Source organism: Lipotes vexillifer, unplaced genomic scaffold (assembly GCF_000442215.2).
Source record: "Lipotes vexillifer unplaced genomic scaffold, Lipotes_vexillifer_v1.1 scaffold153, whole genome shotgun sequence".
Lineage (NCBI taxonomy): Eukaryota > Metazoa > Chordata > Mammalia > Artiodactyla > Lipotidae > Lipotes > Lipotes vexillifer.
This window is the reverse complement of record NW_006774670.1, coordinates 2359631-2374078: the sequence shown is the minus strand read 5'-3', so window position 1 is coordinate 2374078 and position 14448 is coordinate 2359631. Positions and strand designations below refer to the sequence as shown.

At 35.2% G+C, this 14448-nt stretch overlaps 1 protein-coding gene across 1 annotated transcript in view; it reads right to left on the bottom strand.

The window, feature by feature from the left end:
* Window positions 1-14448, bottom strand: part of DTHD1 (death domain containing 1) — an 81067-nt gene that overhangs the window by 39692 nt on the left and 26927 nt on the right. Inside the window, 1 exon segment of the mRNA XM_007449427.1 lies at window positions 8246-8490. Within this exon segment, the coding sequence (XP_007449489.1) occupies window positions 8246-8490 (245 nt within the window).

Genomic DNA, 14448 nt, shown 5'->3' with positions numbered 1-14448 from the left:
GCAAAAAAAAAAAAAAAAAAAAAAAAAATCAGAACAATTTAAGGAGGATCAGGAGTGTCAGGCTGTGTGTGTTGCAGCTGATTGCAATAAGAAATAGAATCAAGGTGGGCCTCAGAGAGAAGATGAAATTTGATCAAAGTGAAGGAGATGAAGGTGTTAGCCATGGAGATATCTGAAACCAAGTCATTACAGGGTTCGGAGCAGAGGCAGGAGTTGGCTGATGGTTTAAAGGCTCACTCTGCCCTCTGAGTTGAGAGTAGTCTGTAGAGAGGCAAGGGAAGAATGAGACCATATACATAGGAACACCACTGTATGCCCGGCCCATGAAGACAAGAAGTGTTTGTTGAATGAATTAATATATGAATGAATGGAATATGGAGGCTGAAAAATAAGAGATCCTCACAAGCATGAAGTAATGGGCGATATCTTCACATCTTTGGGAAACAGACATAGTACATTAAGGTCACATCTTATAATTATTTTTATGTGAATATGTGCGTGTTTATATCTATATACATATATATGAATATCTACTGCTTGCCTTCTCTGTGGAAAACACTTTGAGTTTTGACAGATGCCTTCACCTAATTTATGCCACGTCCATAAATGTATGCATAATGTAGTTTTCATTAATGCTAAGCTCCATATAATGTGACTACTTCCATTTCCTGAAAAATAGCACATTCTAATACTGCCTAGCTGAGATGCCTTTTTTTTTAATTATGAACTTTATGGAAGAAGTCTGTTCTCATAAAAACAGAGGTCATGGTTTCAATTCCCATTTAGGTATGTTAGTTTTAAGTGAGGAAAAAAATTTCTCCAGCCACAGATTCCTTCTCAATGCCAAAAAGTTACTTGTGAAAACTTAGTTTAGGCATGAGAAAGGGCCAAAAGAGTGAATCCGGAAATCCCTATACAAACCAATTTGGAGAAAAAAAAAACAGGTGGCATACTGGCTATAGATTAATATATGAAAGGCAGCAGACATTTAAAATGTAATGTTTTTTAAAAATGCCAATATAGTTTCAAGATGATAAATTTCAAGGTTGGACAATTTTAAGGTTTGAAAAATTGTCTCATTTATCTAATAATTTACAAATAATTATCAAATGTGTACTATGCTTGGCACCGACAATACAAATTGAGCACGACAGTGGATATGTTTGTATGGTTGATTGCACTAATTCCCAACCAAGGTAACATCACTCTCAAGGAGAGAAAATTTGCTCTTGGGCAAGACAAAAAAGCTTAAACTTTTAACGTATAAAACATAGATATACATACAATGCATAAACAGACATACAGTCTAAAGATCCCTTAGGAAGGCAAAAACAAACAAAAAAAGGTTGAGGAACACTTGTCTATTGGAAAGCTAGGGATTATGATAAAATAAGATAACTGCACTGATAGGAAAAGTGTAGAATGTTGTGGAAACACACACCAGGAACACCTAACTTGGTTTGAAGGGGAGGTCGGGAAAGGCTTCCAGGGAGAAGTCACACTTCAGCAGAGCTGTATGGGATGACCAGTAGGGACTGCTCAGGCAAGCAGGTGGAGAGTGTTGTTCTAGAATCAAAGCAGAGGAAGAGCTCATGCAAAAGATATGGACGATCACTAGCACAGACTTGCCTTGAGGAAAATCTATATAAACCCCTTAATTATATAGCTTGGCTAAGTTGGCTAATTAACTCACAATGTCAGATAGGCCACAGAGAAAACACTGCAAACTGAAAGTTGAATTAGGGTCACATTTTATACCTCAAGTGTGTCCTCTCTCACATAGGAGTCTTCCTTTCCATCATCCACCATCATCACAGTGAGACTTTCACCACTTCCTACCAGAGAATTCCAACATCCCCCCTTACTTGTCTCCCTCTGCTCACCCCATACATCAGAACAACACAGGTATCTTAGGAAGTAAAGTGCTAAATCAAGCTACCAAGAGGTCACCCCTGATGTATCCTTTCTCTGCTCTCAAATCTTCATTTTGATCCAATCAGCTCCTTGGCCTGCCAGCTAAGTGTTTGAATAGCTAGGCTCTAAACCACTGATGTGAGAGAACTCAAGGATTCCTTTAAGTCAACAGTTCCTAAACTTTTAGAACCTAATGAACTCTATAGTCCTCCCCGCATTCATCCAGTCACAAGTATTTAGAGTGCCTACAATATGCCCAACACTGTTCTAATTATTGACGCTAGAGCCGGAATAGGGTAGACAAGGTCCTTAGCTCATGGGACTTGCTCTCTCAAGGAGGAAAGTCAAGTCGAAATTAAATAAAAATAAATAAATAAATCTAATAATTTCAATTGATGATAAGCATTACGAAGTAAGTTTTTAAAGGGTCAGGAGTTAAAGAGTGACTTGAGATAAGGAGATGGAGGAATAAGGATAAAGAGGTGATAGTTGAGCTGAGACCTGACTAATGAGAACCAGTTACATGACTATCTAAGGGAAGAGACCCCCAAACATAGGGAACAGCAAGGGCAAAGTCCCTAAGATGGAAATGAAAACTCTCAGAGGAAAAACCGATAGTGGGTATACACTGCCCTAGCTATACCATTCTTAAAATATAATTTTCACTATCAGTGGTTTACTAGACTATGCTACCCTACACATGCCTCCCAAGAACTCCAGGATCTCCCCCAAACCAGCAAGTAAAGGGTTAATGTCTCTAGGACCCTGCTCAAATGGCTACTTTCAATGTGAATGATGAGAACCCATGTCCTATCATTTGTGAAATAATTTTAATATCACCTCTACACTAAAGCATGGTATACATGAAATTGTCATACAACTTCCTGGGAGAACCCGAATGTCCTAAAATCCATCCTGTATCCTTGACTAGGAATCCTAGTGTTATCTGCTAAAGAGGAAATAGCACACAGTGGTTGCCTATGTGTGAAGCAGATTTTCTGGGTATGAATCCCACTTCTGACACTTACTTAGTTACGGGTCCATGGGCAAGTTGCCTAAAATTTCTATGCCTCAGTTTCCTATAAAATGAGAACAGTGATAATGCTTCATATGATTTTTGTGAGGATTTAATGATACAGTGCATGGAAAGCATTTGAAAGATCTTTGGCACATTAGAAATTATTTTAATGGTGGTTATACGAATTCTGAATTCCTGCCTACCATCCCCGGTCAAATTCATTCCATTTCCTCAGCCTAACATACTTTTTTCTTCATTCCCAATGGCCAAGTTTCTACAAACTTACAAAGCTCAGATAAAATGCCACAACCACCATGAAACTTCTATTGATTTTAGCTTCCAGAAAAACAATTTCCCTCCTCTGAATAACTATTCATACACTGTTTATACCATTAGTCTAATTATTCACAATCTTACAAGGTGATTTTGTATACATGTTTTGCATACTCTGCTAGATTGTAAACAATTTTGAGCAATGATGTCCTATAGAATTATAGAAATATAGTTTGAAACACATAATTTCAACTATTCTAGTTAGCCACATAAAAACTTTTTAAGCATATGAGATTAATTTTAATAATATATTTTTGTTTAACCAAAATATTATAACTTATTATAATGAAATCATTATGACCAAAATAACGAAATATTTTCTATCTTTTTGTACTGACTCTTTGAAATCCAATGTGTATTTGACACGGTACATCCAAATTTGGACTAGCCATATTTCAAGTGCTCCATAGACACATGTGGATAGTGGCTGCATCCAGGACAACATAGCTTTAGGGCATGTATATAGCTCTGTATTTATCAGAATGCTTAGCATAGCACATTTCCTATTTCAGAAGTTCAATATTTGTCAAATTAATGACTTACTTTACTAATTTATTCAAAATCAGTACAAGATCTAATCCCATAGAAAACATGTTTCTGCTATTCATAACACAAGTAAAACCATGTAAAACTATTTCTGGCTTTCTTTAAATGATAAAAAGTTTGTTCTTCCTCTGGAGTGGTAAATTTTTCAGTTATATTTCTCATTAGAATGTAGTTTAGAAGTACAAGATCACTGAAAGAAATAGTACATACAACAATAAAATTATTTACTTTTTGTTTCACGTGTCGAGAGAATTCATTCCTATGCTCCTGATAAGAATAAGAATTTTAGAAAAAAGTAATTAACTCTTTTTAAAGATTGAGGTAAAATTGGTATGTTATGAATACATTATATACGATTCAGGTGTACATTACAATTTGCTATCTGTATACACTACAAAGTGAACAACACCAAAAATCTAGTTACCAATCATCACCATACAACTGACATCTTCAACCATTTTGTCCCCCAAACCCCACTCCTCTCTGGTTGGTAATCACCAATCTGTTATCTGTATCTATGAGTTTGTTTTGGTTTTGGTTTGTTTGATCATTTTTTTGTATTTTAGATTCCACAGATGAGTGAAATCACATGGTATTTGTCTTTCTCTGTCTGACTTATTTCACTTAGCATTGTACCATAAAAGTTCAGCCATGTTATTGCACATCACAAGATTTCATTCTTTCTATTGCTGAGTAGTATGACATTGTGTATATATACCACATCTTCCTTACCCATTCATCCATCAATGGACACTTAGGTTGTTTCCATAGCTTGGCTATTGTAAATAATACCACAATGAAGATAGGGTGCATATATCTTTTCAAATTAGTATTTTTATATTATTTGGATAAATACCCAGCAGGGGAAGAGCTGAATCATATGGTAGTTGTATTTTTTATTTTTGAAGAATCTTCATACTGTTTTTCATAGTGGCTGGATCAATTTACATTACCACCAACCCCAAAGTGTATAAGGATTCCCTTTTCTCCACATCCTCTCCAATACTTGCTATTTCTTGTCTTTTTGATAATAGCTATTCTATACAAGAGGTTTGAGATGATATCTCATTTTGGTGCTGATTCTCATTTCCCTAATAACTAGTGATGTTGAATATCTTTTCATATGCCTATCAACCACCTGTATGTCTTCTTTGGAAAAGTGTCTATCTGGTTTCTCTTCCCACTGTCTAATTGAGTTGCTTCTGTATTTGTTGTTGTATTATATGCATTCTTTATGTATTTTGGATATTAACCCCTTCTCAGATATATGATTTGTAAATATTTTTTCTCATTCAGTAGGTTCTTTTATTTGGATGATGATTTCATTCACTATGAAGAAGCATTTTAGTTTGATGTAGTTGAAATTGTTTATTTTCATTTTTGTTTCCTGTGCCTTTGGAGTCAGATCTACAAAGACATTGCTAAGACTAATGTCAAGGATGTTATGCCTATGTTTTCCTCTAGGATTTTCTTGGTCTTACACTCAAGCCTTTAATCCATTGTGAGTTAATTTTTATGCATTGTGTAAGATACTGGTCTAGTTTCAGTCTTTTGCATGTGGATGTCCAGTTTTCCAAAAATGATTTATGGAGGAGACTATCCTTTCTTTGTAGTATGTTCTTGGCTCCAATGTCATAATTTAATTGTCTATATGTATGGGTTTATTTCTGGCTTCTCAGTTCTGTTCCATTGATCTGTGTGTCTGTCCTTATACCAATACCGTACTGTTTTGATTACTATAGCCTTGTAATGTAGTTTGAATCAAGATGCTTCGTCCCTTCAGCTTTGTTTTCATTCTCAAGATTGCTTTGGCTATTTGGGATCTTTTGTGTTTCCACACAAATTTTAAAATTATTTGTTCTAGGTCTGTGAAAAATGCCTTTGGAATTTTGATAGGGATTGCAATAAACCTGTAGATTGCTTTAGTTAGTATGAACATTTTGCCCATTTTAATTCTTCCAATCCATGAGCACAGGGTATTTTTCCATTTATTTGTATCTTCTCCAATTTCTTTTATCAATGTCTTACAATTTTTAGTGTATAGGCCTTTCACCTCCTTGGTTAAATTTATTACTGGCTTTTTTTTTATACAATTGTAAATGGGATTGTTTCCTTAAATTCTCTTTCTGATAGTTCATTATTAGTGTATAGAAATACCACAGATTTATTTATATATTGATTTTGTATCCTGAAACTTTACTGAATTGATGAATTAGTTCCCGCAGCTTTTGATAGTGTCTTTAGGGTTTTCTATATATATTATTATACCATCTGCAAATAGTGACAATTTTAAAATTTGGATTCCTTTTACTTATTTTTCTTGTCTAACTACTGTAGATAAGACCTTTAATACTAAATTAAATAAAAGTGGCAAGAGTGGGCATCCTTGTCATGTTCCTGATCTTAGTGTAAATGTTTTCAGCTTTTCACCATTGAGTGTGATGTTTGCTGTAGGTTTGTCATGTATGGCATTTTCTCTATACCTGCTTTGTTGATCATTTTTATTATAAATGGATGTTGAATTTTGTCAAAATTTTTTTCTGCTTTTATTGAGATGATCATATGATTCTTATCCTTTATTTTGTTAATGTGGTATAACACATTGATTGATTTGCAGATGTTGAACTATCCTTGCATCCCTGGGATAAATCCCGCTTGATCCTGGTGTATGATTCTTTTCATGTATTGTTGGATTCACTTTGCTAACATCTTGTTGAGGATTTTTGCATCTACGTTCATCAAGGATATTGGCCTGTAATTTTCTCTTTTTTGTGGCATCCTTGTTTGGTTTTGGTATCAGGGTAATATTGGCTTCATAAAAAAATTTTGGAAGTGTTCCCTCCTTTTCAATATTTTGGAAGAGTTTGAGAAGGATAGATAGTAAATATTCTTTTGAATGTTTGTTAGAATTCATCCATGAAGCTGCCTGGTCCTGGACTTCTGTTTGCTGGGAAGTTTTTGATCATTGTTTCAATCTCCTAACAAGAAATCAGTCTATTCAGATTTTCTATTTCTTCATGACTGAATATTAGAAGATTTTTTGTTTCTAGGAATTTATCCATTTCTTGCAGTTTGCCTATTTTGTTGGTATATAATTGTATTAGTTTCTTATGATCTTTTTTATTTCTGTGGTGTCAGTTGTAACTTCTTCTCTAGATGTAACATTTATAAATATATATGCAGACAGTATAAGAGCACCAAAATAAATAAAGCAAATATTAACTGACCTAAAGGGAGAAATTGACAACAATACAGTAATAATAAGGGACTTTAATATTCCACTTACATCAATGATAGATCATCCGTACAGAAAATTAATAAGCAAACATCAACTTTAAACAACACATTAAACCAAATGAACCTAATAGATATATATAGAGAAAGAACATTCCATCTAAAAGCAGCAGAATACACATTTTTCTCAAGTGCATGTGGACTATTCTCCAAATAGGTCACGTGTTAGGTCACAAAATAAGTCTCCATAAATTCAAGGAGATTGTAATCCTGTCAAGCATCTTCTCCAAACAACAGTGACATGAAACTAGTAATCAACTACAAGAAGAAACTGAGAAATTCACAAAAATGGGGAGATTAATCAACATCCTACTGAATAACCAATGAGTCATTAGGAATTTGAAGACAAAAGCAAAAACTACATAGACAAATGAAAACAGAAACAGGACATACCAACATCTATGCTAAAGCAGTTCTAAGAGGAAAGTTCATGACGATACAGGCTTACTTCAAGAAACAAGAAAAATTGCAAATAAGCTAACTTTACACCTGAAAGAACTAGAAAAAGAAGAATAAAAAAGTCCAAATTTAATCGAGGAAGGAAATAATAAAGATTAGAGTGGAAATAAATGAAATAGAGTCTGAAAAGACAGTATAAATGATCAATGAAACTAACAGTTGGTTCTTTGAAAAGATAAACAAAATTAACAAAACTTTAGACTAACCAAAAAGAAAAAAAAAAAGAACTCAAACAAAATCAGAAATGAAAGAGTAATTAACTCTTAAAACAAACGTGCAGGATTTGGTAAGTCTCACTGAAAATATTTTGATGTCATTTTCCTTGTCACCACATGATTTTTCAAAAATTGTTGTGTTCTGAAAGGTATTCTATATTTTTATAAATGATTTTTTTAGTTACTCAGAATCAATTACAGGAAATGAATGACATGTTTTCAATAGTCATTAACAACATACTGTCAGGGCCAGACCAACTTGAATTGTTCCTATTACAAAGTTGATATGGAAGAAAGTAGAAATCCTGACATGCATTCTATCACTCTTGTAGCTTATCCTTCCTTATCAACATTATTCCTATCTTTTCTTTCAACCACAAGTATCCGTATTTATGCAATATTGAATTTGGTAGAGAATTATAGAGAATTAACAAAATACAGTAATTAGGGAAGTAAAATGACTCACCTTTGGCAATTTCAATGGTAATTTGCAAATTGGCAACTGATAATTGTTTTCATTAAGTATAAGAGATTGATCCAAGTTGTGGACTATCTTTTCTTTAGGTACTTTATAAACTACAATGGTACCCTTATAATGAGGGCAGCTATAGTTTCCAAATTCATCCACCTCTTTGATTTGGAGTTCCAGTCTAGGTTTCCTTTGTAAATGAAAAATCAGCTTGTAGTCTTTTCCATAATCCTTCCCATTGCCTAAACAGAAGTAAAATGCATTTGTTACTATTAATATATACCACTTTTTTTACTTATTTTTTAAAAATCCAAATAATCATTCATGTTAAAAAAATTTGTCTTTTTTGTGTCAATACCTCTTGTCAAAACATAACCTAATAAACCAGCACTAGGCTGAGACTGTATAAATTACTAAAATGATTCTCATCTATACTTGGACCAGGTGCTCTCTGGCTGCTTCTAGATCTAATAATCTTTGATTTTCTTTTTCTTTTTTTATGCATTTGTGGGAGTCATCACTGGTCTGATTTTCTTTTTCTATTCCATTTTGCTACAACAAGAAACCATTGAAAATACTCCTCTCTTTCTCTGCTTAGAAAATTATTTTCACTTTTTAAGAATGACATTTTTCCTTTCACTTAACTATTCATATCACGTTGCACACTATCACGACCTCACAACAGACATTCTAGAACTGTGCTCTCCTATACGGTAGCCACTAGCAAAATGTGGCTTTTAAAATTAAAGTTAAAACTAATTAAGATCAAAAATTCAATTCCTTAGGTGCTCTAGCCACATTTTGAATGTTCAATAGCCACATCTGTCTAGTAGCTACCATATGGGAGAGTACACATATAAAACATTTTCACTATGCAGAAATACAGTGCTGTTCTAGAACTTCCAAATGGAATAGTTTCTAGATTTAATAGTTACTGAAATTTCTATTAAAACCTGGTGAATTCTCCCCAAACAAGCATATGTAAAAGTCTTCTCAACTGTCCACTGAAAATAATGGAGCTTTAGTGAACATAACATTTCACTCTTGGGGGTTTTACCATGACAGTCAGGATATTTCACCTTCTCACCGCAACAGTAAAACAGACACTGTGGTATTCGTAAGGCAAGTGTGTGTTACCCTTAGCAAAATTTAAAAGTAAGCTGTAATGTAGCGGTTATAATATGTTTCTGACATAAAGATCTAGATCCATGTTCAGCCTCTAATATTTACCTACACCATAATATTTATCCAGTTCTTTCACATCTCTGAACTTCTTGGAGCCTTAACTTCCTTACCTTTAAAACGAGAAATAAAACTTACATCCTAGGATTGTTCTGGGAATGAAATGAGGTAGTATGGATAGAATGATTGGCACAGGGCCTGGCACATAATAAAGGCTCGGTAAATAATAGCAATGACAGCAAATGAGAACGAAGACGGATTCTTACATTGTTTTGAATTTGTATGACAAAAAACAACCCACTTAAATTTTTTTAAAGACTGTCAATATGAAGCTTTTATATCTAAGCTGCAACTTTCTGCTGCTCTCAGAGGCCTGAAAGTTGACTGCCCAGAGCTTTCTCTTTCTCTCTCTTTCTCTCATGGGAAGCTTTCCCTCTTGCATTCTGTGAGAGATGTAGATGACACTAATACTTTTCTCCTTGTTTTGACTGCTAGAGGTCATTTTGGTGAATTTCTAAAGCACAATTAAATCTAGAATTGGAATAACTCCAGGTTATGGAAGGTATAGGAGTATGTCCCTTTGCTTAAGTCTACATTTTAGAGGCAACCTGGCTCCTTGAACAAAACAGATTCCTAGGACATACTAGGACAGGCATGACTAGCCAGGGTTTGCTTTAAAAGTTTCATTCTGGTAAGAAAGAAAAAGAAAGGGAAAAAGAAAAAAAAGATAAATTATTTGGAGTCACTGAAATGTCATCTAGTAAATAGTAAGTTAGAGTTTCTAGATCACTGTGGGAATACTTAGCAAACTTCTACTTCCATGCCACTACAGTACTACCAAGAAAAATGTTGCTACTTTTGTCCCAACAGAATATAATTTAGTAAATTTCTCCTTCCACCCCTTAAACAATACTCCCTGCCAGGTATACAATTACTTATAAGGGATAATGTATATAAGTATATAAAGATTGGAGGATGAGGCGTAGTCACATTGGTTCTACCTATTTCTAAAACTTATCTACCTCGTGTTGCCAGTTAATTTTAAAAAATAAAGATTTGTAATGTAAATCTCTAAGAATCACATTTATATATGAAATAAGGATGAAATTATTGAGGATTTACTAGTAATAAATAGCATGATTTTAGTGTTATCAAAGAAAGTATTATGTAGACTTAAGTTGGAGTTTCACTGTTGCTAAGATGTAACACTATATTTTGAAGACCCTTTGTCACAGAAAAAAACAGAACCCAAAAATGAACAAATAGCACAAAGAAATTGCATTATTTTTTTTTTCTCCCACTCTGGCATATTTAGAGAAGTAAAACCAAAAGTCACTCATTACATACCAAAATTACGAAAGCAATCATTAGTTGACATTTTGAGAACCTCTTTCTCATCAACATATTATGTACATAGTTCCTAGTAGGGATAGTAGGATAGGAGCTATACAATAAATATTTGTCATTTAAAGAACTAAAGAATTTATTTATTTATTTATATTTTGTGAGTTACTAGATATTTTTTATAGCAATGTATTTTCTTCTCAATAATGCATATTGGAATATTTTTCATTGAAGACATAGGAAGTACAAACATAGACCTATATGCTTTTGCTTAGAAAAGTCACATGAAGAAGTGACATGCTACCAACACAGAGAACCAGAATACTCTCATGAGAACCACTGGCTCAGGATATTTCTGTGTCCTAACACACCTCCACCAGTTCTAGGTACTTTCACCATAAACATCTTTGCTGTAGACATCTTTGCCACAAGGCTTTTTTCCACCACATTTTTGCCATATAACTATCTTGCCATAAGGCAATTTTGCTGTAAAAGATAAAATAACTGGTTAACAGTTTGGTTTGACATATACAAAAAGAATATCATGACAGATGACGATGTTTTACCCCAAGAATTGGTTTCTTATTTCGAAACACACTACACTGGGGGAGAAAAAGGCTGAGACTGAGAGCCTGGCAGGCCCAGAGTTGAACCCACATTTCCCATAGAACTTTGGAACATCTGTCAACAGACATGTGACAATATGCAAAGGACAAAGAGTGTAGAAGGTTTTGCAATGCAACACAAAGCTCAGTTACAAATATGCACCCTAGTATATGGAAACTGATACCTCTCTCTGAAGGATGAAGTTTTAGTGAATAAGAAAAAGTGCGATGCCAAACAGAAAGACGAATAAACAAGTAAAAAAAAATGTATAAAATACTATGAACAAAAGACTTGGAAGACAAGTGCTTAGGTACAACCCACAAAATAAAATCAGTTATCTGTGCAGCATTGTCATGAATCTACACACATTTTAACTGTATTTAAATATTTTGTGTCACAGTAAAGTCTTTATAATTTTGTTATTCATTTATCATGTTTCATTATGTGCTTTTAAATGTCCCTCTTTTATTTTTTGCCATTATACCTTTTATGGCAAAATTGCCTTATGGATAATTAGTTATGCAGTAAAAATACTTGCGGCAAAGATGTCTATGGCAAAGATGCTTATGGCAAAAATACCAGAAACAATTTCTAATACCTTTGCCTCTAAGCCTCCATCATCCCTTGCTTGATTCATTGCAATGGCTCATTAACCTGTCTCCCTGCTGCTACACTTGCCTTATACCATCTAATCTCAACACAGATATAATCTGACCCAGATCATGTGACGCCCCTGGTGAAAACCCTTCTTGGCTCCCCACTTCATTTAGAATAAAAGGCAAAGTCCTTGGAATGGCCTTCAAGGCATGACCAGTACCTACCTCCTCTCCTCTCCCTCCCTCTCATCCAGCCATCCCAGCCTCCTTGCCCTGCCTGGGACAAATTCTCCTGGGATAGGATTATGGCTTGCTCTCTCATCTTCAAGTCTCTGCTGAAATGGCACTTTCTCTGACGAGTCTATTTAAAATTACAAATCTGCCACTCTCTCTGAGACTTTCTATTTCCTTTCCTTTATTCTTCTGTAAGGAACTTTCCATCTCATTAAGCTGTACATTTTATTATTTATTTGCTTCTTCTCTGTGTCTCTCTAGTAAAATATAATGTACATAAGGACAGGGAATCTTTGTTAAGTGAGTGAAAGGAAGGGCATTCTAACACGTGTGTCTGGGAAAACTTTCTCTGTGCCAAAGGGCATTTGGGGCAACTTGGACACACACAGACCTCTTTGGGGCATTACTCGATGTTATGAGTGGTGCTAAGGTGTCATTATATAAAATTCTGTCTGCCCGTTTCCTAGCACTTTATGAATTTTCTGAGCACTGGGGGCTTAGATGTGATGCAATAGAAAGCTTAAGTGCTGAATCAACAGCTCTAACCTAGAGAGAGAAAGAAGATTCTAGCTGTGTCCAGAAGAATGCCAAAGGCCAATATAAAAACCAAAGGAACACCTATCTTATTTTCTCTTAGAAGTAGAAATTATCTCCATGTCCCGAGGTCCTCAGTCAAAAGAACCATCTGTATTCTATATAAGGAATATAGAGATTTTGATATTTCTCAGAGGGCCGTCATCTAAATTTATTAATTAAAGTTTTAAACACTTTTAATCACACAATACTATAATGTTAAGTTTGTTCCAAAGCTTTTGTCTTCATTCTTCAAACAAATACTTCTTCTAGCTTTTAGGCACCTCCCTAAAATAAAACAGGCCCACCAATAAAACAGGCCCTCCTTTCATGGCACTGTAGTCAGAGACACTGACATTGATCAAACAAGTAAAAAATAAATAGAAGATTATATCTATGACCATGTCCACTAAGAGAATTACATAAGGATCTGAATAAGTAAAATAAGAACAGATGTAATCAGGAAAGACAGGAAAAGCTTCTCCAAACATGATCAGTATAAGTGAGATAGGAAAATACAGTAGGAGATGACTAGAGAAGAGGGTGGGGATGGATTGAGGGGAGGACCTCCAGGCAGACAACCTCTGGCAGTTTGTATCTGAGATTCACAGAGGCTACCACAGGCCCTGATGGAAGGATCAGGTATCAATTCTTTACTGAGGGTCTTGCTCCTCTTAGATGGAGAAAATCCAGTGAAGCTCCAGATCTGGCCATAAGTCTCTAGAAAAGGCAAAGGAGAAAGGATCCTGGCATCCTGACTGGCTCATTTTCTTTGAGTAAAGAGGAGTTCTTCATTCCTATGTGGAGGGACCGCACACATGCTACCTGTCTCCAGGCACTCTTATTTTAGCATATACTCCCTATTCCTCATTATAGGCAATAGTACACTCAACCGTTGCCTATGAGAAGCACAGTAACTCTCTCCTGTTTGGAGCAGGAGGTAAACACAGCTGCTGTCCCAAGTACTACAGGAAGTCATTTGCATCACTAGTTTGGGTGGGACACTTCCAGGTTTTGACTCTCTCAGAGGGATTATCCTAGTGTAGTTTCTACTCCGGAAGCCAAGTAGGAAGGGATATCTTCCACCCTTCCTTCGTCTCCTCCTCTTCTTTCCCTTCCCCTTTTTCTGACATTCTGTCACTCACTCCATAGGTCCCATCAGCTGGCTCAGATGGCTGAGACTCTGCATGCAAAAGTGGAAGACATACTTCAAATTGGGACATTTTGAATCTCACTTATTTCTGAGATACCAAAAACAGGGCAGCCTCAGCTTTAAGCCACATCGTTTTTGGAGCCACAGAGAGCAAAGAGCCAGCAGAGCTTAGAGTAATTTCCAGAATTAGAGAGAAAATAGGCACCATTTAAAAATCAATGAGATCTATATTAATTTATAAGTAAACAGAGACTCTTACTTCAAGTCAAGTCTATCACAGGACTCCTGGGCCAGAAATTCCCACAAAACCCATTTTTGAATTTCCCCCGCACCTCATCTTTACATGCATGCTGTTTGATATTATTCTGCCTCAAGGAAAGGAGTTAGAAAGGAAAAGGGGTTGAATCAATAAAAAAGAAATGGCTGTGAGGGCAACTCCCCCAAAGCTCTTTTTCTCTCTTCTCTCACACAGCTGTTTTCTCTCTGTTCTTCTTTTTCTTCCTTTTCTCTTT